Here is a 23,293-nt window from a genome sequence, read left to right as displayed (position 1 = left end):
TAGTGCACATGAACGACCCAAAGTTAGAAATCCGACTTTGGGAAAAGGGGAATTTTCTACTAGCTTAAAACTTTTGTTACACTGACCATTTGTTATGCGTTATTATTTCCGACCCAAATTATTATTATTATTATCATTATCATTATTGTTGTTGTTATTGATATTAGTAATAATAATTATTACTATTACTATTAGCTACTAATAATAATAATTATATATACATATATATAACACTTATGTAAAAGCAGAGTTGGCAAAGTGCTTTACAAGAAGATATGGAAACAAGGATAGTGCAACATAAAAGGAGGAGGTAAAAAGAGGAAACATCAAATAAATAAATAAATGAACAACTAGGCCTAAATAACTATAAGCAAACGAGCACACAAACAAACAAAATAAATAATAGCGGGTTTGATGGATTGATGGATGACGGATAATCAAACGTACAATCAAATGACTTAAGTTATTTTTAAAATAAATCATAAGAGACCTAAGATTAAATTCAAAAGCCACTTGAGTGCTCACAAGTCACACTGAGGCTATTTCTGGGTTCCTGGCCTGGGAAAGCTAGGTTTCCGAGCTGCACCTGAAGGCAGCGGCATTAGTTCTTATGACGGAGACTAGAAAGGATGGAGCTGCGACGCTGGTGTTGTTTTCCTCACCACACGTTCATCACAACCTCCTCGTAACAACATACACAGGACCTTCTGCATGGGAAGCCAGCCTGAATGGACTAGACCACAGCCGCTATGTCAAAACACGCTAACCGTTCTTCTCAGTAGGGAAAAGAAAAACAAGCCGTTGCCATTGAGGAGAGCCTGGGGATGATTTCGCGCGGGTAGTACGAGAACCGCGCGCGCGTAATGATGAGCATTTAGATAAGTCATTAACTAGTAATTACATAAGTAGTATTTTTATCGCCTGTGTGGTTCGCGTGTCTGCTAGTATTCTAAAATTAGAATAACGTGCAGCTCCCATAGCAGACGCAGGACTGTTTATTCAGTAGTATCCCGGTAGTGTTTCATTTTTCATCAACGCATTTTGGATTTCACTCGTTATTACGAAGCAAGTGTGGAGCCGAGGACGACGTCAAAACAATTCAAGACAGGTAAGTTGACATTCTTAAATCTAGTGTATGTAAAAAATGATTATCTGTCTGGGTGTCTACAGGGGCGTCAATTCACTAAACACAAGCTATGGCAAACTACCTGCATCTGGTATAATTTACCACCAAAACTTCCAAACCTGCTGATATAAATAGACTAAATTTAGCCTAAATATAGCCTAAATGTGTGCGGACAAAGCGGAGCAACGACTGGTGACTGACCAGATATTATTTGGTCAATGCAAACTGTAAATGCAAATATGTATATGTAGGGATATGTATATGTATATATAGATTTTGCTTCCAGATGGAGTTCTGACAATTTTCCTTTAACTGTGCTCTCCATTATAAGGCTAAAAACTAGCATTAAGTGCCCATACCTTGCCATAGTGTATTGACGCCCAACGGTCATGCATAGTTGTACTCGTCATTCTTTCTTGCCAGTATGGGTTCTTTATGTTACACTGTGGGCTGAACAATAATTTCCAAGTTCATTTTCCAACGGGTGCTAAGTCATTTTCACAGTAATTCTGAATCATTTCAATGAACTGAATACCAATGCTTTCAACTTTGAGTTCAAGTCCAGTCAGCCAACTGATAAATAACTACAAACATTTGGACTTTTTGGAAAAAAAAAAATTCTATTGAACCTAATTTTACAGTTTTTGTTAACTAGTCTGTTCGAGGCAAAATGTTACATTTACTCAACTATGCATTAACTATTTTTTTTAGTTCATTGAAGTAAATTGTCTGATGAACCTGTAGAGGATTGGATACTGATACTGTAGCTCTAATGAGAATCAAGGCAGTCAATAGTTCAACAATGTGATATGACAGAGACCCCGGCCTGCGACATTATGCAGGCTGACATAACCAGTCACCCCCCCCCCCACCCCCCCGGCATTCCTCCAGCCTCACTTCATCATTTTTCTAGGGCCGCTTCTTGGCTGAAAATCCTGAAAGTGGCGGCTGCTTGCATTACTGCCGCCTTCAGAAGGGAAGGAGGGCTTAGGCGCCTTAGCTGAAATCTTGCGCTTCTGTTGTAATGCTCCCCCTTGATGTCATTTCTGCCTTGTCTCAGACTTAATGTCACGAGCGTCGACTCACTCGGAGTGGACGATTAGCCCCCCCCCCCCCCCCCCCCCTGGAAAAGATAAAAAAAAAAAAAAAAAAAAGAGCTACAGAAGAGTCTCGTGGAATAAGGGAAACAAATAAACGCCCTCTCTCCTCTGTCCCCCTTCTTTATCTGCCTTTAAGCATTCCTCTTTTTTTTTTTCCGTGAAAGAAAGGCTGCCATTGCACAGTGGGCTGGTAATAGGGTTGGATGTGCTTCACCTCTCCCAACTCGCTGCCAACAACATCCGGAGTCGCTCGCCAGGAATTCCACCTTTTTTGCTGTTTGTTTCCCTTGGAGGGGGGGGGGGGGGGAAAGTAGTGTGTTATGTGGAATATAAGCGGTGGGCAGGCGGCAGCGGGGAGGAACATCCTGCTCGGCTTCAACTCGCAGAGTGGTGGGGGGGGGGAAAGGGAAAGAGGGGCCGCAACAAGAGGAAGCGGGGCTCTGGCTTTTCCAGCACGGTGGCCGGGGGTTCCTGGCACCCTCGGCTCAAGGGAAGTCCGATGCCAGATGCCTTCTCTTTGCCGCCTGCCAAGCCCTCCCCTCCCTCCCCTTTCGTCTTTATCAAAAGCGCCCTCGCTGCGTCCCCCCCCCCCCCCCCCCCCTTCTTCCAGGGGCTGTCGCGGCACTATCAATCATATCTGGCTCTCAGCAGACTCTTCTCCTCATTAAGGATGTGAACCTGTAGGTAGCCTGCAGCCCCCCCTCTCAGCCGTTCATCTCTTCTCAGCGGGGCGGCAGAGGCTCACATCTGGCTCTTAGCAGACGTGTAGTGTACGCTGAAGGAGATACAATGCGTTTTTTTAAAAAACAAAAAGGCGGATGTGGTGCCAAGAGGGTAAAACGAAGAGTGTTTGACGCCTGTCGTTCACACACACGTCCCTAAAGGATTTGTAAATGCCAGAAAAGGCAGGTGTGTTAGATAACAGGTAGTATAGTGCAAAGTAAAGGCGAGAGCAGACAGAAATGCTAATGGCTTGTCATCGCTGATCATCACTGGCACAGAATAAGCTGGCTCCACACCTCCTCTCTCTCCCTTTGTCCCTCTCTTTCTCGCCTCTGGTTTTGCGAGAAAGGGTCCCAGCCAAGGCGAGTCGGGCCGCGCCTCGGTGTAGTGTCAGGACCGCAGGGTGTAGCCCCAGACTTCTTTTTTTTTCCCCCCTCTGGCACTGCTTCCCCCCATCATGAATACGCCTTTGTGCTTGCATAGAGACACGCAACTGAAGTGGACAACTCGGGAGGACAGGAGAGCGCGCACTTTCTCGCTTGTTTCTCAACAGCTGTAGCTGCTACACAGAGGAGTGACGTGGGCTTTTATTTGTCGCAAAGGGCCGTCGAGCTTATGAGTTTTCCATCAACTGGGGAAAAAAAAACGCCATTTACAATCTCATCTCCAGATCTCCTACACCTGAATAATAAAGGGGTACTCGAACCGAATCATTTTCTGAAAGATTCCTTTTTAGTGTTCTAGTGTTTTATGGACTTGTGCAACAAGACAAACTGATTTGGATGAGGCAATCAGAATGAATGCAAAATGCACAAACAATGATGATGGACAGTCCAATACAAAACACCTTGTATCCCAGTGGCTAGATGCAGTTTATCCTTAATCATGAGAGGCACCATATGTGTGATTGTAGTGGATTGCAGATCCCTTTGCAACTATACTTTCATCAACTTTGAAAATGCCATCTGGCTACAAATTCATTTACAAACTATATAGCTTGAAGATGATTATGATGATTAGTGTATAATGGAGATCAAATCGAGAAAATCACACACACACACACACATAATTTTGTGTTTACAGAGTACACACAATCACACTGGCCTTGCTGTTTTGAGCTTCACCTTAAAGATAAATCACACAACTAAACGCCCCTTTTGCTACTCTCTATTGCCAAGCAATACAATGCAACAGTGATTCCACCTATAGCCAGTTTATGAAAGCTTGTATATTTACCAGACACCCGGTGTCTGGTAGCTCCTCTGGTGCACAGGAAGTGATGCGTTTTATGTTTAGAACTGGGTAGTTAGCATGAGCAGTGATAGCCACCATAGTTGAACACACAAAGAAAAGAGCGCCACCTACAGAAACTCAAACTCCATCACCAGAAAATCCAAGAAAAAAAACTGGACACCCTGTTTGATTGACAGGTGAAAGAAACAGCGATATAAATCATACATAGTAGCATCACAGGACCCCGACTGGATGTCCTAGATACAATAAGTAACACGTTTCAATGTGACATGCAGGTTGTGTTTTTCCTCAACACATACCGAGGCCCTCCTCCTGCTTTAATGTGCTGCATCCACCTCTGGGAAGCGTGGCAGTGACTTACCCACCGAGCCCCGGCCTGTTAACCCCCACAGCCACAACAAGCCGTCCCCGTGATAGTCCCTAATGCGGCCCCGTACTGCTGCCCTGTCACAACACATGTGTCACCACTCAGCGAGAAGAGCGCCGGGCGAAAACCCGGAGGGGGCCCTGAACCCGGCTTAGTCACGCCACCGCGGCCCGAGACAGCCCCTCCGCCCTGCTCTGCGACGGCGAGCCGCTCTGATGCCTCCTGACAGGCTGCAAGCTGGCACAAACACACTGCAAGATGCAAACATAAAAAAAGAAAAGAAAACAAACACACATCGTCAGGCTGGAGTGTCAGAGGAGGCTATCTCTTGGTGGGCGGTTATTTTCGTCGAACAGCAGGGTATCCGCGGGTCACTGAAAACTCTGAAAAAGTCTTAAATTAGATTATGTAAATGTAAAGCCTTAAACGATATTAAAATGTATTAAATACGGTTGTTAAAGGTCTTACTTCTTCACCATGTAATGACAAGTTTATTTTTCATTAAAGGAATAGTTCACCCAAAAATGAAAATTCTGTCATCATCTACTCACCCTCATGCCAGTTGAAACACAAAACAACTGAAGTCAGTGGGGACCAGTTCTTCAGAGTTCCAAAAAGACCTACAGTATATTTACACCATCATTTAGTGCAAATCTGAACTACAGCTGATTGATTTGCAACAAATAATGGTGTATAGGTCTTTCTATTCACAGTGTGATTGTTTGGCTGTTTTTGTTTTGGAACTCTAAAGAACAGGTCCCCATTGACTTCAGTTGTTTTGGAGAAGGCTGCTACCAAGTTGTGCTGGCAACCTCCCTGTGTGTTATATGGACTAACAAATTTCACCTGTGTTTCATTTGGCATGAGGGTGAGTAGATGACAGAATTTTCATTTTTGGGTGAACTATTCCTTTAAGAATAAAGTTGCACTAGGCAAGATTTTTATGTAGGCTATAAATCCACCTGTTTTATCAGCTTAAATCACAAAGCAGGGCTGCAATAGAAAAGAACATTCTATCCCATCTATTGAGACCCGCTGTAGATTCATCCAATTTGCCCAAATAAAATTATGGTGTTGGTATGGACACCTCAACTGTCTCCTAAACAGCAGCGAGCAGCGGTCTGCCCAGAGAAAGCTGGACTCACCAACATTAGATCTTTTCGTCTCTCCTCCCTTTGCTTTCCTTCTCAATAAAGCATCACAGACCGGCCGGGTTGGTAAACATGAGCGTGCTGTGTGAGGTTTATTTATGTCAATTTAACATGATTTCCTGTAACATTTAGATGATGGTCCTCTAGATTTATGACAGCACAGCCTGATGTCCTCTACAGTCACCACTGGTGGGTTAGTACATCATTCTTTTGACATCTGAGTTGGGCTTCTGTGTGAATGCTCACCCTGGATTGTGACACAAAGGATTGCTGCATTACATCCTGTGTATTGGTAAATAGGCCCAGTTAAATCTTTTTATTAGCCCTTAAAAGCAGATGCTCTGCCAAGTGAAGATAATAAATGTTTTGGGGGTAATTTAAAAGAGGAGACACAAGCTATCACCCTGCATATCTCTTCCTTACTCTAATTTGCTGAGAGTAGCCATCCTCAGTGTTTCTGCTTGACTCTGGCCCACTCAACTAGCAGGGGGCTAATTGCTTGTCATTTGATTGCCTCCATTTTGACTCATGTTGTTGCTACTCTGAAAGAGCACTTGATGTCATGAAACCTATTATCTATTCTCTATCTGCTCTCTCTTGCTGCCTGTTTCATTCTCTCTCATGCCAGCACTTGCAAACACTCTGCATTCACTCCAGCAGGCATGTGGGGTACGATGTAGCATCTCCATGTCGAGAAGGAGGAGGATGTAGCTTGGCCAGGGCTTCTCGATTACATCCTAGTGGATGATAAACCTCAGAAACCTCCACTACACCTGGCATGTGTCTTGTACCCTGATCGTGTCTAGATCTGATGTAGCTGGATTACATTTACACCTGACATTAAAATGCATCTCCATACACATTAAAATCAGATTACTCTTTCCCTCACCAAACGCATATTCCCGTTTTCATCGATTCTTTTGGTAATATTTACATCCTAATTGACACTAAACACCTTATCTCACTTGTTCCCCATCCACACATATGCTGACAATCCATTTTTGACAAGTATGTTACTATCCAAGCTGCCTATCATCTGTTTGACTTGCATGCGCTTCCTGGTTGGATCCGGAATGTAAGTTTATTTCCATTTCCATAGTTGACATATGTGGATTGGGGATGCACTGCATTTACATTTTGTTGTTAATGAGGTCAAAAGCATCCCGATCACCTCCAGAGGTGGTTTGGGTGATCAGATCTTCATTTACACCTGGACCCTAACCGTTAATGCCAGGGGGAAAGGAGGACAAAGCTAAGTCTCAAACTGATGCAGGTGACCAGGTATCACCGTGACGATACAAGCACTCCATATGCCGCAGACTACAGCTGGCCTGTCCCGCGTCAGATCCCATCAACATTCAGCGTCTGTGTGTGTGTGTGTGTGTGTGTGTGAGCGGAGGCAGCTGGCATGAAACTTGAAAGGAAGGCAGGGGAGAAGGGAAAGGCGGCGGCAGAGCTCCGGTGTTCCCTCTTCCAGCAGGATTCAAAGAGCCTGCCAACGGGATCACAGAGCTCTGAGGAGGCTCGCCGCCGAAGCTGCTGTCAACGCAACCACAGGCAGCTCTTTCAGGGCTACGCCCACTTCTGCCTCACCGCGGAGATGTGTCTCTTAGATTCAGCCCACCACACGAACTCGCTATGCACACACCTGTCTCTACCTGCACGGTGACAAGCGCTGACATCCACAAGGGCTGACACTGACAAGCGCTGACAATGTCAAGAGTGACTTATAAAAAAAAAGGGCTTTTTCTCGCTTTGTTCATGTGTGCGAGGTTACTGTCAACCCCCTTTGCGTTGCTTGATGTGCATCTAGCTATATTTCAGTTCGCTTTGCTGCCGCTCTGCACCCTTACAGCGGCCACTTTATGTTCACTGCCTCACCTGATTATTATATCCTAATGAAATGCCTGAACAAGAAGATACCATCAAGTCCCTGAAGCGCTACTTTCCTAGCACAATCTGCTCTGAGGTGGAGGGGGGGAAAAAACACACCAAGGCTAATAGCAAGATCTGATAGATGGCTATGTAATTTAGCCCCGACAAGACACCGCTCATTAATGCATAAAAAGCCTTTAGCAGTAACTGTCTGTCTACACGCTGTCATCATGTCCTGTCATAGTTCATGCACATAAGCATCCTGTAGGATTAGAAACACTCCATGGAAGTCCAGAAAGCAGCTCAAGATGGTGTACAGTTCCTTTGGAAAGAGAGTAGCAAACCAATTTTCAAACCCTTACAGAATTCAACAATTCAATCATTTTCAATTCTTCTTTCCATTTTTATTCGGGCCATTATTCAGAAGGGCTGCAGACTTAATCATGGATAATTGTACAGCAATTATATTTTTCCATGATAAATAGGCCTAATCATTTAATTTGGCAATATTTAAGTGTTTAGTTATATTTGAATTCCTCTTAAAATCCTGGTGTGGTATATCAAGCGCTTCCATTATATTACCTTTGAATGTGCAACATACACCCATGTGACCAAAACCAAAGTTAAGGTGGAGAAGCAGAAGAGAAACCCTACATAGAGCATCTTTGGAAAACAGTGACGAACAAAGTGGAAATGAACGGACCGACCAGCGTTGTAGAAGAAGAAGTGAAAATAGAATGATTTTGTTTCCCAAAACCAATAAGTGACATTCAGCAAAATAATCATCCAGCTGGTGTTGCATCATCAGCTTCCAGTGAAATGCAAGGATTGTAAACATAAAAGCATACGTACTGTGCATATACCTTGTTAGTGTGCGTTTAATTTTTGTTCTTCATGCACTGGGTGTGCGTGTATTTGCAGTAATGAAATATGGCAGGATGAAATCCTACCAACACGCTCATGTCCTCCTCTGCAGACCCCCCCCCCCCCGCCACCTCCACCCTTTATATGCCTGTCAAGCAGTTGTTATGTCATGACACATTGCGCGATGGTGTGTGCTGCGAAGACCCTCTCGGGCGGTCTGGGATGTATTTTGATGCGAAAGCCACAGAAACAAACTCTTTTCACTGCTATCTGTTCCCCTAAGGTTCGGAAACGCTTAGTAAAAACCTTAGCCAAAAGAACAGGGAGTAAACAGTCTCACACACACACACACATACACACACACACACAGAGAGAGTGATACAGTATACTCTCTGTCAAACACATGCTGGATCGATTAGCATTTTTGAGGCCGCAGAGAAAAATAGTTTCGGAGAGCTCTGGGTTTATTAGAGCCATGTTTAATGCTCCTCCAGAATCATTGAACAAATGAAATCTTCCCTGACTTTTGGCTCGAAGATCAGTTTTCCTTAGTATGCTTTTTATTAAACACAGAGCGAGGGCCAGTAACTGGAACTTGCAAATGCCCCTAAAAAGCCACAATTGTGAAAAGACAAACAGCAGATAGACCGTTGCTAAAGCTTCCCTAGATATTGTGACAGTATGTTTTTATTCATAGAAATAGGGTTTACCACATTTTTAGACTGCCATAAATTGTTTGTCATAAATGAATACTATCCATCATAAGAAGTAGTATCAAACTGATGGGAGTGTTTTTTTAAGGAGAAAAAAACACATGAATTAATGCTTTTAGGCAATTTTTGTTTCATATAGGTTGTTGTGCTGCTTTATGATGATCCCGGACCAGAGGTCATAGTCCACCCCCCTCTTTGTTTACCACTACATCACTGCTTGGGACCCATAGTCAGCACAATTTTCTATCATTATGAACATAGTATAGACACTTAGCAGCGCTTGCAGCCAAGATATGAGAACAAGTAGATGTTGGCAGTGCCGTAATCCTCATACGACTATTCTAGGACATGAAAAGTGTAAATCCTTGTGCTTAGTCAGACACGGAAAACCTGGCATGAAAACTTTACAAAATTATATATTGCAACAGTGGAGGTTCGACAGCTTTGGAACCTCTGGAGATTTGCTGAAGACTGTTTGTATTGTAGCGAATAAACCTAAGACTGAGTGGTATAATGATATAATGTACAATGACATCTGTGTGTGAGGATCAACTATAAAAAGTTCTAAAGGATGGGGTTGGATGTTTCTTCATAGGGACAATTAGAGACAATGTCAAAGTTGATAAGAGAATTTAGGGATCTGCTACTGATGTTTTAGTACAGGGAATTTAACATGGTAATCCTCAAGTTCCTCGTTTTTTGGGAGTTTCTGTAGGTGGCGCTCTTTTCTTTATCTGCTCAGCCACGGTGGCTATCACTGTTCGTGCCAACTACCCGGTTCTTCTTCTATTTATTCCAATCGAACCAGAAATGTAAAACACATCACTTCCTGTTCAGCTGAGAATTTTTTCCCAGGAAAGAGCTGCCAGTGTTTAGAACAGCAAATATAAAAGCTTTCATGAACTGAGTATAAGTTCAATCACTGTTCTAACCCTGTAAATAATAGAGTTGCAAAACACGCATTTCTTTTTGTGAAGATGTCATGGATTATTACTTTAACAACAACAAAATTGCAAACCACACTTAATTTATTCGCAATAATAATATCTACCACTAATGATTAGTCCACCACTAGTGTCAAAATAGCATTGTATGAGCGAAATATGTGAACACTGATATCTATGAAAGGCCAAATTTGGACTTTAATAATACTGCGGTGCCCTAACATCTCTGTTGACTGTCTCGGCCTCAATTGACTTTCCCCTCTAAAATATTTCAGGACACCACAAGCTGTGAGTGTGTGTGTGTGTGTTCGAATGTGTGTGTGTGTGTGTGTCTGTGTGTGTGTGCCTGTCTATCTCAGCGCTGGAGGGAGGGAGTCAATCACAGCAGCAGAAATCATCCCTGCGGGCGATCTGTCTCCAGTCATGACAAGGCTCCTAAGGCACTCATCTTTCCCTCCCTGACTCACTCACTCCATCCGTCCCTCCCTACCCAAGCCCTCCCCTCCATCTTACCATCCATTCTCTTTTCCCTCCCTCTCTCTCTACCCGCCACCCCCCCCCCCTCCCACGGCCTCGTCTCGTGCCCCGGCGCTGCAATTAACTTCTCATCATCAAAGGGAGTAATGAAAGAAAAGGGGAGACAGTCAGAGAGACAGAGAGAGGTAGAGAGACTGAGAGAGGGAAGATAAGAGGGATGAAGCCAGAGGAGCTGTGACTGTTTGAACAGAGGTGAAGAAGTGTCTCTCTCGCGCGCACACACACACACACACACGCACACATACACACTTTCTCACAGGCTCTTGTTTTTTTTCCAGACGAATACACACTCTTTCTCTGTTACACATACACAATCACACACACACACACACACACACAGCCGGCACTTTCAATCACTCTCACATTCCTGAGAGACTCAGACAGAAACAGAGAAAGAAAGAGAGCGAGAGAGAGAGAGAGAGAGAGAGAGAGAGAGAGGGATGATGATATCCCCCCGGGAGATTTTTCTATCCTCCTTCCTTGTTTTTATTTCTCAATCCTCCATCTCTCTCTTTCTCTGTCTCTCCCTCTCTCTCTCTCTCTCTCTCTCTCTCTCTTTCACAGACACACACTCATTCACACTGTCTCTCCTTTTCTTTGAAGAACAAGAACTATCGCTGTACATGTAGGGAAGCTGCTCTGTCGGCATTCTCGTTTTTTTTTTTTTTTTTGGTTTCTTTTTTTTTCAACCCGCTGGTTCAGAGAGCTGTCGACTGTGACCGCTGTTGAAAGGATGTCAGGATGAGGGGGGGGGGGGGGGGGGGGCTGTCGAGATGGAGGTCCCCACGGAGGGCGTAGGGAGTGATGGCATGCTTGTTTTTTTTGTGCCCAAGCAAACGTAGCAAGCAGCAGCAGCAGGGAGGGGAGGTGATGGAGAGGAAAATAGCTCTGGGTAAAAAAGCAGCTCAGGGGGGAAATGAGCAGGGCCAAAGCTGCTAATTAACCATGGCACCAGTGCTCAATAACAGTGACATGATTAGCCCTAGTTGGTGGTCCTTGAAGCTGGATAGTGTGGCGAGGATGAAGAGGTAAGGAGAGGAACCCCTTTAAGTGTCACTGTCAGCATTTCCATTTCATCTCAATGCCCTATAGCCAGTTCATGAAATCTTTTCCATTTGCTTTTTTTTCTAAACACCCGGTGTCTGGTAGGTCTTTGCCGGGAAAAGTCTTCTGACGCACAGGAAGTGATGCGTTTTACATTTTGGTTGGGGTTGGTGTGGAATAAACAGAAGAAGAACTGGGTAGTTAGCATGAGCAGCGATAGCCACCGTGGGTGAACAGACAAAGAAGAAGAGCGCCACCTACAGAAGAAAAAAAGAAAGAGAAAAAAATGAGTATCCCGAGGATTACCACTTAAGATAATGAATTAACTACATGTCCCACAATGACAAGTGAAGAGGCAGGTAGCAGGTTTACTACTTGGAAACGTTTACTCGTTCGCTTCATCGATTCTGTTTTACCAAAAAATTTTTTCAGGAATGGGAGGGGGAGAGCGAGGAGACAAGCTAGTTTTAAAAAAAGGAATAATAGAGTAACAAAGTGTTTTTTTCAAAGCGGTTGAGCGGTTATCATTGTTTATTACCGGAGAGTTTTCCCTACCTGTCACTGCCGGGCCGCGGTGTCTCACGTTTCACTCTAGAAACGGTTAGCCAATCAGAACAGAGGGGTCGTTAATATTAATGAGCCTTAAAGACACAGCGACAGAAACAGCCTGTTCTTGGTAAGGCTCAGAGAGATGCTGGAAAATGAACGTGTAAAAATGGATTGAGAGTGTTGACACCACACAAACAGCTTTTAATGGACCTCAAGACATGAAATAAAACACTGGAAAGTGTAGAATATGGGACCTTTAAAGCTGCATGAGGCAATATATTTATGTAAAAATACATCAGCTTTATCAGCCTAAATCAGGAAGTGGGGCTGGAACAGAGAAGAGCGTCCCACCTAATGCTGTAATTATTATTCTCATTTTGGTGCTGGGTATGGACAGTGGTGGGATGTTTTCTCTACACAGTAAGTGACAAATTGAAATGTAAGATTGCAATCAAAAATTGTCTCCTAAACAGCAGTGCGCTAGACTTTTTGGATTAGCGCAAATCAATTGAATATACAGTTAAAATAATCATTTTTTGCCATTCACAGGCTGTATTTTGAATTTTTTTAATCATGTGCCATCATTATAACCCTCTGTAACTATTGTATGATTAACAGATATTTTAAGTCAAATTATGCTAGTGTGCATAATCTCAAAATAATTCTCCCTTCAAACATGTTTTTGAGCATTACAGCAAGTTATCATTATTTAGAAGTGATACTGTGGCACTGTTTTGTTCAGCAACCATAATGCATTAACATTACTAGAAATCCCTTCTATCTCTGTTCTTGCTTCTTTTCCTAGCACTTTGCTCTTCTATGGTCACATGAATATTATAAGAGCACTAAAACTGACCTTTGCACTCAGTATTTTTGGTTGCTTGTCATTTTTGGTGATGTAGGAATTCTACTGTTAAAAGCTGTCTGAGTTTATTCTACTGTTGAACTCATTGTAAGTCGCTCAGGAGAAGCATGTCGGCTGAAAATATAAAATGCAAAACCTGTTACATGTAATCCATTACTCCCCAGGCCTGGATAGAGAGGCGGAGTAACAAGGGGGGTAGTCTAAGGCAATGCTCTGGTGGCTTTAGGTGTGTCTGATTAGTCGGTTAAAAGCGCAAACACTAGACTAGTTCAGCGGGGAGCTCATCGGAGCGGACATTTTAATCAGCCACCCAACAGGGGTGAGGCTGACAAGGTGTCGCCTTAGCGTGGCCTGTCAGGAAGGGCGGCAGGCGATGATCCCTATCGAATGGGGGCAGGTAGAGGAAGGGGGGAGGAGAGGTGGTGAGGAGGAGGAGGAGGAGGGGAGGAGGTGGAGGAAGAGGTCCCACAGCTGATGCCAGAAACAGCTGGCTTTCCATTCTGCATGAAGGGGAGGCATCAACAACGAGCCAAATGACAGCCATTCACTCTGATCAAAAGGAGGATAAGGTTTCTCGCCTCCGATTCAATAAGCTCTCCCCGCTTCTCCACAAACATAGGCACACACACACACACACACACACACACAGAGCCACAAACAGCTCTGTGTTGGTTCAGTGTGGCTCTCAGGCCCCTCAATCTCTTGACAGTAGGACTCTGTTTTGAGATAAAGAAGTTCAGTAGGTTGGCCAGCACTGCTTGCTGCAACGTTGCCAAGCAATGTGTCAGCCTCATGTTTCTTATTCAAGCGTTTACATTACTTCAATTCTAAAGGTGACACGGCCTCAAACATTTCAATATAATTCCTTTATTTGGAAATGGCCACAAATCAGCATTCATCGGCATCAGCGTTGTGGACGTCGGGTAACTTTTGTGAAGTTGTTTGCCTTGTGCACTAGACCCATTGGCACAGCGGAAATCTCCTTTGCGTTCTGGATTAACATGCTGTTGACAAAGCTTCACAGTGTGATTCGATGTGTGGGATCTATTTCACTGAACAAATTGGTGTCACACATCTCGCTAACTCTCCTGCCAACTAATCAATAGTGAATTCATGGTGTGAGTGGGTGTCATTTCTCCATCTGTGTCTCACTTGTTACGGTACCACGCATATCGCAGAGTTGCCAGCCATCTGCCAATTTTTACCGCTCACCATTATTGTCACTCTGATTTGTCATGCAGCTTGCACTGAAGCGGGTTACTCCTCCAAGCAACACAGATAGATTTGCCAGCATCTTAGATAAACATCTTGTTAACTTCATTTACCGCGTCAATAGGAAAATGTATGCATAAAGCTGGTGTTGAGATATATGGAGTTAAGGTGCTCTGTGTTAATGTGGATAGTAAGTTTTCAAATTGGCAATAAGCTCAACCAACCTCTTTTGTTTTAACCCATTTCTATTTCCCCTCATTCATTTTGAAGTGCCGTGATATGATGATGCTTATGCAGTATTAGTATTGCTAACATTATTATTAGAATAGGCAGTTAATGCAGATATTTATCATTTGTATAATACATTCATTAAAGTGAGTAGTATCAGACTGATGAGTTGTCAGATGCATACAAATTTGGTCTTTGGAAGAAATTAAACATTCTATATTAGGAAATCTTAAAAACAGAATAATAGTATTCTGAAAATATTTTTATCCTATAAATAGTTTCTCCCTTATTTGGATCAATGATTGTAGTTCACAGTTTACACATCTTTTTTTTTTATTTTTCCTCTACATCACCAAACAGGTTGACATTTAAGGTTGAATTGAAAATTAAGTTCTGACCCCAAGTCTAACTCTGCTCTTTACTTGATTGTTCTAACTTCCACTCTTTTTCTACAGACCTGAACCACAGAGAGAGATGACCCTTGTTTTGTCCATGAATCCTTTCCTGGACCCAGAGGGTGACCCTCCGCTCACCCCATACCAGCCCATATGGGAGTCAGAGCGCTGCACCAAGACCTGCCTGTCAAACCCCACCCCACCAAGCAGCCCCGGGGAACAATTCACACAAGGTAGCGGAGACAAACACAAACATTTATTTTCACATGTAGAGCAGGTGCGCTTCCTCTTGTGGCGCTTTTGGCTGGGTGCTCTGCTATCGTTAAAACATGAAGAGAACCATGAGGAACATGGGATAGCGGCACTCCAAAAATCCAGAACACAGCAAGATTTGGTCTCAGTTTACCTTTCGGCATGGAGCCTTCATCAGAGCACCAATACAATACTGGTATCAGCCACTCTTTTTATACTGCAAATCATGATTGCCCACAGGTGTGTAGGGGAGGTTCTCAAATGACTATATGCATATACATAGGCCAATGACAAATTCCTTACAACTCCTTACAATTCAATATATCTAATCCTATCTGACATGGTAACTTAAAAAGGACACGGTGTTGGGTCTGCAGAACATAAAGGAAAAATAAAATAAAAATAAATAAAATTATATAGATAAAAAATAAAATAATTAATGAAACAATATATATATATATATAAGAAAAATATATAAATAAACAAAATAAATCTAATAAAAGATGAATATATATACAGTATATATATATATACTGTACATATATAAAATCATAAAATAAATAAATTAATGAAAAAAAATATATATAAGAAATATATATATAAGAAATATATATAAATAAACAAAATAAATCAAATAAAAGATGAATATATATATACAGTAGTAAAATAAAAGTCCTGTATGGGGACCACACAGAAACATTTTTTACAACAACACCATCTTCCAACAACCAAATACCAACCAAAAGAAAAACCAGACAAGGCAGACGGGGCGCTACCAAGGGGAAAAGGCCTACCACTGAGGAAATTGGAGGAAATTTAAACCTCTCCAAAACCACTCTCACAGCAGTACAGACATTGCTACTAAGTAAGGGACTATCTTTTTTGACCACTCAGCATGTAAATGCCTTCAAGCTAAAAGTTGTCACTATCAAATTCATGCGACAGTTACACTTGAAATGCTTTTTTTCTCCCCTTAATAGACTGACTTCTAGCTTCACACAGGAATCTGTGCAGGGAGAAAGAACAGCCACACAAAACAGGACCACAAGAACCTTCTCCAGACCGTCCACCGTTGTCCCACCTACAAACTTAAGCCCTGTGGTAACTACTTGTGGCAAATTGGTTGAAAAACACTTAGATTCCTTAGTAAAAAAAATGACAATTGTCCTAAATATCATAATCTTCCACCAGAAGAAAAACAAGCACTGAAAGAGCTCCAAGAAAATAAAGATATTACCATCAAATCCAGAGACAAAGGCGGCTCAATTTGTGTCCTTGATACTGATTATTATAATTCTGAAATTGGAAATCACCTTGAAAAGTCTGGGTCCTACAAGATGCTACAATGCAATCCAGTTAATACCATAAAGTCAGATATTGACAGTCTCTTAAAACATGATGCAAAATGGATCTCTCAAAGTACATATGAATACCTCCAAGTCCCTTATCCTGTCACACCTGATATTTGTGGCCTTCCAAAAGTACATAAAAATCCAACTAAGCCTCCACTTAGACCAATAATAAGCGGCATGGGCTCCGTCACAGAGACTCTATCCAAGTTTGTTGACTACTTCCTCAAAGACATTGTAAAAAAACTTCCGTCTTACTTAAAAGACACAAAAGACTTGAACTTGAACTGTCTAAAAGACTGTGAAATAGGCCCCAATACTCGTCAATGCAATGCTCCATAGATGTGACCAACCTATACACCTGTATTCCACATGATATTGGTTTGACATCAGTCACACAAGCCCTACAAACTTGGGATGACACAAAACCAATTCCTGGTTGAACTTATTAATCTGGTGCTATCCAAAAACTACTTCATGCATGAAAACAAAATTTTACATCCAGACTCTGGGTACAGCCATGGGCACTTCTGTTGCGCCGAGCTATGCTAGTTGTTGGAGACTGGGAAGCAACTCATGTGTACAGACACAAAAATCCTTATATTTCGCACATCAAACTATGGAAACGTTACATCGATGACATAATCTGTTTTTATGAATCAAGCACAAATGATTAGTACGATTTTGTCAACTATCTGAATAACACCACAACGTTTCTCAAATTCACAGTGGACAGCAGCCCTACTGTCGATTTTCTCGACTTAACCATTTCAAAGGACAATGAAAATAAAATTCAAACTACCATCTATCGAAAGCCAATGGAAAGGAATACGATTTTATACTATAGGAGTAACCATCCCAGTCATCTAAAACAAAATATTCCAAAGGGACAATACCTCTGTCTAAAACGTAATTGCTCAACACTGGAATTTACCAACCAAGCCGCATCAATGAAAAGACACTTTTCCAACAGGGGATACCCCAATGACGTCATAGATATGGCTTCCACTCATGCCCAGGAAATGCCAAGAAACAAGCTGTTGGGTGAGACCGACAGACAGAGGCTCCCCTAGACTTTGTTTTGTAATGGACTATAATCATTGTGCCAATAAAGTGAAACAAACCATACTAAAACATTGGCCAATCCTACAAATGGAACCTATGCTCATGGATGTACTTACAAACCCTCCCCTCTTTGCATACCGGAGAGCTCCAACGTTAAGGGACAGTTGTTCACTCCTTCACCATCCCTGATCGTTCCACTTGGCTTTCGCTAAAAGGAAACTATCGATGTGGCCGATGTGCACAATATAATAACGCCACCAATTGCAAATTTTTCTCACGTCCACTCACTGGCAAAAAATTCTATCACAAACAGTTTATCAATTGCAGTTCTACCAACACTGTGTACATGCTCACCTGTCCCTTTGGAAAGACTTACGTAGGTCAAATCAAAAGGTGCCTGAAAATTCGAATCTCTGAGCACAAAACGGCAATCCAAACGGGTATTTAATTTTTCCTTTATGCTCTGCAGACCCAACACTGTGTCCTTTTTAAGTTACCATGTCAGATAGGATTAGATTATATTGAATTGTAAGGAATTGCAAGGAATTGTAAGGAATTTGTCATTGGCCTATGTATATGCATATAGTCATTTGAGAACCTCCCCCACACACCTGTGGGCAATCATGATTTGCAGTATAAAAAGACTGGCTGATACCAGTATTGTATTGGTGCTCTGATGAAGGCTCCATGCCGAAACGCGTTAGCCTGATGATGCCAACAATAAAAAAAATGGTAAACTGAGACCAAATCTTGCTGTGTTCTGGATTTTTGGAATGCCGCTATCCCACAAACATTTATTTATTTGCTTCTTTGTTTATTCTTCTTTTGGTTCACTGGACCCATCATTAACCAATACACAGGATTTGATCTTGCAATCCTTGTGCTATGCAGATGTCAAAAGAATGATGTACTAACCCGCAAATGGTGACATAGACATATAGAGGACATCAGGTATGCCATCTTAAATCTACAGGACCATCACACAGACAGCACCATTTACTAGCCACCTAATCTATATTTTACAGGGTTGAGTGTGTGAGTGCGGGAATGTCCTTTGGGTATCAAGTGGTCTCCTCCCATCGCAGATGTTTCGTTGAATTAGGCCCACGACACTTCCAGAAGTCTCAACAGTGAGCCCTCCCCCAACACCAAATACAGCTAAAGTTGCTTCCACTACCCTGTAGCTACACTTTACACTTTACACTGTACACTCACTATTGATTTCAACAATAATAAGGGAATGGCTGACACTGCTGGCTTGGAATGGCCGGCTCAGCAGTTCTGAAACCGAGTGAGAACAGTGTATCACTCACTACTCTCTCTGGCTACCATACTTACAGTATCGTATCATATGCAACTCCTGTCTCAGTCATGAGCTAGATATTCATATGTCTTAGTCAAGCCAACATATGAACATACTAAGATTTGAATACACTCACGGGTACCTACATTAGCAGCTTTGTGCCCCAGTCAGTGAGTTTCCTTTTTTGCCAGATTCACTCTTGGCTCCCATTGCTACTTCAGCTATATCCTTCACTGTCTGCTTACCTCCATTTGCCAACCTTGTCCAAATAAGTTGCTCTGAATTAGTACCGTTTAAGCATTTAATTATCTTGCCAGGTGTATAGTCCTTGCGACTGACAAACTATGTCTACGGATAGCTATGCCTGATCCTAAGGGAGAGTAAGGGTCCTCACCTACCCATTGAGTGAGGTTCTGGCGAGATGCTAATACATCATAGGTTGCACCGATAGTGAATCTAACTTCTTTTGCCTCCATATACCTCACAACTCCCTCCAGCCAAGTTTCCTCCTCTCTACACTTTCCCAAATCATTGACTGAACAGAAACTGAGAGAAACAGCCTTAGCACACGTTGCCACTTCCTCCTATTTTAATCTTGATTAAACAAAGCAAAGGCAGGTCTTTATTAATCTACCACTAGATCCTTCTTTACCAGTTTAAACTCACACAGAGGGGGCACTCTTTCAGCTTTAAATCACAAAGTAACCTAATATAAGATAACATGCTCTCATGAGCTTTAGCTCAGTTGGCCACAAGACAAACAAATGACTACTGTCTAATGCTGACCTTTTAGTCGGACTCACCCATGCCACATTAAACCCTGGGTCCTATCGCTTATATGCACCTTGGAATGGATTATATCTGAGGGAGTGTAGGTGGTACTAGAAATAGGGGAAATTCCAATCAGAGGATTGGTTGAAGCTATCAGTGCATTATTATCACAAGAAATAAAAGAATACGATTGAATTGAATTGAATTGAATTGTATTGTATGATCCCATCCAGAGATGTTCAAGGAATAGGATTCCAAATATGCAGTCAGCTGTACAGGTTTGTACAAAACAGTCTGAGTAGTGATTTAAGACTCATGATGTATTTGAAAACATGGCATTGGTCCCTTGTTAGGATTTCCACCTACACTCTCCTGGGCTGTGGGCCCAAAAATAGGGAGCATTTTTAGATGTGTGAATTATGAAAAAATACAATACTGTAATGCTATTTACTTTCTGTTATAGGCAAGATGTGATAGCATTGTATTTGTCCATCTTTGCAGTTGGCTTATGGTATTTTTTATTCCCCTCTATGCAGAACCTCATTGTAGGCGAGCACCTGATCATGTTTCAATGTCGAGGATTGCATACTTCAAGAGGAAGTTTGTTGATGATGAGGACCCCCACTTCAGCTTCAGGACGTACTGCCAGACTGTAAGTATTGATACACTCAGGCCCAGATTCACTAAAGGTTGGCACCGGGACCAAAATGACCAAATCAGAATGTAATTTGAATGTCTATTTACTAACCATGCACAATGAGTGGAAAGTATGTGTAATAGCACTAGCACAAAAAAAGCTTCTTTGCGCCTGTTATGGTCATGTATAGATAAAATACAGAGATAATAGTTATTGTTGATGAGGCCATGCAAATCAAGATTGCACCCAATTCATAACACTTCATTAACACACTAACACCAACTTAGATTATTTTAGTGCACATAAGATCCTGTCATAAAGACTGTGTAAAGAGTTTTGTTATTCAGAATAGCTGCTGTCATTGCCGCAAGGCTGTAGGCATCGTTTTTGTTACACATTGCCCAGGCAACGCAATCTTAGTGAATCTGGACCTCAGCCTTCTGTAACTAATGTCCTCTAGGTGGCGCCGGTACTGGAAGAGCGTGCCCACGTGCTGCGCCTCTCCCTAGAGAAGATGCGTTTCATCGATGACCCTGAGGCCTTTCTCCGACGCTCCGTCCTGGTGAACAATCTCCTTCGACGTCTCCGGGCTGAGATTCTGCTCCAGAGCACAGACTGGTGCTTCCCGCCCGGCCCAGGGCTCACCACCGGCCCCTGCATCCTGCCACCCGGCACCAGCCCCGCCCACCAGGCACTCCACGGAGCAGTTCCTACCCGGCTCTGCCTGGCTCCCCAAGCCGGACCGCCCTTCCGCAAGCGCTTGCGAATGGTCCGCGGAGGGGCGGGGGAGCTCCGGCCAGACTGTGCCCAGACGTGCTGCTGCATCTATGCAGCAGCGGCAGCTGCAGGACACTACCTCCACCTCCCCTTCTCCATGTATGACGCAACGCTCTCAACCTGCCCATCCACACCACACTCCTCCTCCCTTTTCCAACTGGGGACTAGCCAGAGCAGGTTAGGGTTGGCAGTGGCTGTGGAAGATGATGAGGAGGAGGAGGATGTCGAGGAGGAAGAAAATGAAGAAGAGGAGAGGGAGAAGGAGGAGGAGGAGGAAGAGGATGAAGGAAGAATAGCTGGGCCGTCCATTGAGGTGGTTAAGGACAAGCCAAGCCAGAGGAGTAGGACTAGGACCTTGCTGGGTCAGAGACATGCACACATTAGGACGGAGGAGGACAATGGCATGATGGATAAGGTAGAGGAGGAGGAAGAGGTGGAGGAGGAGGAGGAGGAAGAAGAGGAGGAGGATGAGGACGAGGAGCAGGCTATGGGACCTTCTCAGTGGGATTCTACTGCCCCGGAAAAGGAGCTCCACAAGGTTGGCTTTTGGCACCACAGGGGTCATAGACAATGATGGTGCTCTTTGAGAGAAGGCTTATATTGTAACTCTGTCAGGAAGACATTGACAATGTAAGAATGATGGTAACTGTCATCAAAAAAAGCCTTCTCCTCAGACCAGATGATCAGTGTTAGCTACCCAAGGAATAGTAATGCCAAGTCAGCTTTACCTTAATGGGCTAAAATACTATTGTGTGGCACAGATTTAGCTTCAAACGCCATCGCTGATACTATAGTCAACTTAAAAAAGACAATTCTTCGCCACTTCTGGCACTGGAAGCATTTCGCAAACAATTTAGGCTAAGGTCACGTTTTGGGATCTCAAATCCCAACGGTGTATTGATGCTCGTTATTGCACTGTCTCCAAGACCATTTTCAAGCCCCTCAGCACAGAACTAAAAGTCTCAAATGGGGTTTTAATATTGGTGCAACGGTCTCGTTTCAGGACCCTAAACTAGCCTATGAAATGAAGGGTGGTGGTTTGGGGTGTGTTCGCGTGCGTGCGTGTGTGTGTGTGTCATACAATGTAGCATTTTAAAACTTGATTCAACATTTGTTTTTATTAAGTAGGGGTTGATTTCATTGTGTGCCTGTTGATTTTGATCTTCAGACGCTGTCTCAGGCAATAGCTCTTCAAAACGGTTCAAGACTGTGCTGCAGTGGCAACACAATGTGTATTATTCAAATTACTAGAGACAACAATCATAAACATTGGAAATGTTAAAACACAGTTTCCCTAAAGAAACAATTCCAAGTGCCTTAGTGTTTTTTATAGATATATGTATATTGTGTGTTAATGTGCTTGTTCTTGTTAGTAAGTATCTTGCATTTCAAGTGACTGCATTTGAATAATACGGGACACAGGCATGGAGTTAAATTCCAGGGATTAATTGAAAACATTGTTAAAAGAGTATCATTTCAAAGCAAGCAAGGTGGTCTCCACACCCAAAATGTATTTCTTTTCTTTTTGTTTTACCTCGAAGTGCATGTTTCCTAGCACTACCTATCTTGACGATGCACAAACTTAAGGCTGACATTCAAGGACAATTGTTATTACTTTGAAAAGCACAGAGGAGAGAGTGTTCAAAACCTTGTTTCCATTAGTTACATTCAGCCCAACAAAGACTTGTTATGGTTTGGTAGGTCTGCCCATTGATTAGTGTTTGCCAAAAATTGTTGGATTTTAAAAAAGACAAGGGCATTTCACACACTAAGAATCAGCATTTGTTTTAAGCAAGACATCCGTGAAATAGGAACAAACCAGTTTCACTGCCATCCTTCCAATCACTTGTTTTGTAAAGCCAATATTGATTTGATAGGGCTAGCACTAGCCAGCGGTAACAAGTGTCTAAGCACATTCCAAAATGTTGACTTGAACGTAGACTTGATGTTGACTTGAAGCAACATAAATGTAATCCTAACTGTAGGCTGCATTGCATAGGCTATTAGTTGAAGAAGCCCAGCGGAATCTTCTTGGCCATCATGGGTTAGCTTCTACATAGAGATTGGATTAAACACAGCCAATCAATACCAATCTCTGGCAATCAACAAATTGTTTGAAAGGGGTTTATAACTTCACAAGTGATAACGATAGATGATGTGATGTAATGCACCCTCTGGAGGCTCTTGGGAAA

General features: G+C 42.8%; 1 protein-coding gene across 1 annotated transcript; it reads left to right on the top strand.

The window, feature by feature from the left end:
• The first annotated feature begins 908 nt into the window (after window positions 1–908).
• On the top strand, window positions 909–21,675 carry sertad4 (SERTA domain containing 4). The gene is made up of 4 exons (XM_071522431.1): window positions 909–1,108; window positions 15,008–15,183; window positions 20,224–20,339; window positions 20,785–21,675. The coding sequence occupies exons 2-4, from the start codon at window positions 15,027–15,029 to the stop codon at window positions 21,673–21,675; spliced, it is 1,164 nt and encodes a 387-aa protein (XP_071378532.1). The 5' UTR covers window positions 909–1,108; window positions 15,008–15,026.
• Window positions 21,676–23,293: the final 1,618 nt, after the last annotated feature.

The sequence above is a fragment of the Centroberyx affinis genome, unplaced genomic scaffold (assembly GCF_046629955.1).
Source record: "Centroberyx affinis isolate AG114_WGS23_722 - 3 ecotype Tasmania unplaced genomic scaffold, CSIRO-AGI_Caff_v1 ptg000986l_1, whole genome shotgun sequence".
NCBI lineage: Eukaryota > Metazoa > Chordata > Actinopteri > Beryciformes > Berycidae > Centroberyx > Centroberyx affinis.
The sequence above is the reverse complement of the archived record's forward strand: the minus strand, read 5'-3'. Positions and strand labels throughout refer to the sequence as shown.

Bases quoted from the DNA above. Each gene is read 5' to 3' on its own strand.
- sertad4 (XM_071522431.1), top strand. From the start codon at position 15,027: ATGACCCTTGTTTTGTCCATGAATCCTTTCCTGGACCCAGAGGGTGAC. The intron at 15,184-20,223 runs GCGGAGACAAAC...CCCTCTATGCAG, and splicing joins GGAACAATTCACACAAGGTA to AACCTCATTGTAGGCGAGCA. The intron at 20,340-20,784 runs GTAAGTATTGAT...AATGTCCTCTAG, and splicing joins TCAGGACGTACTGCCAGACT to GTGGCGCCGGTACTGGAAGA.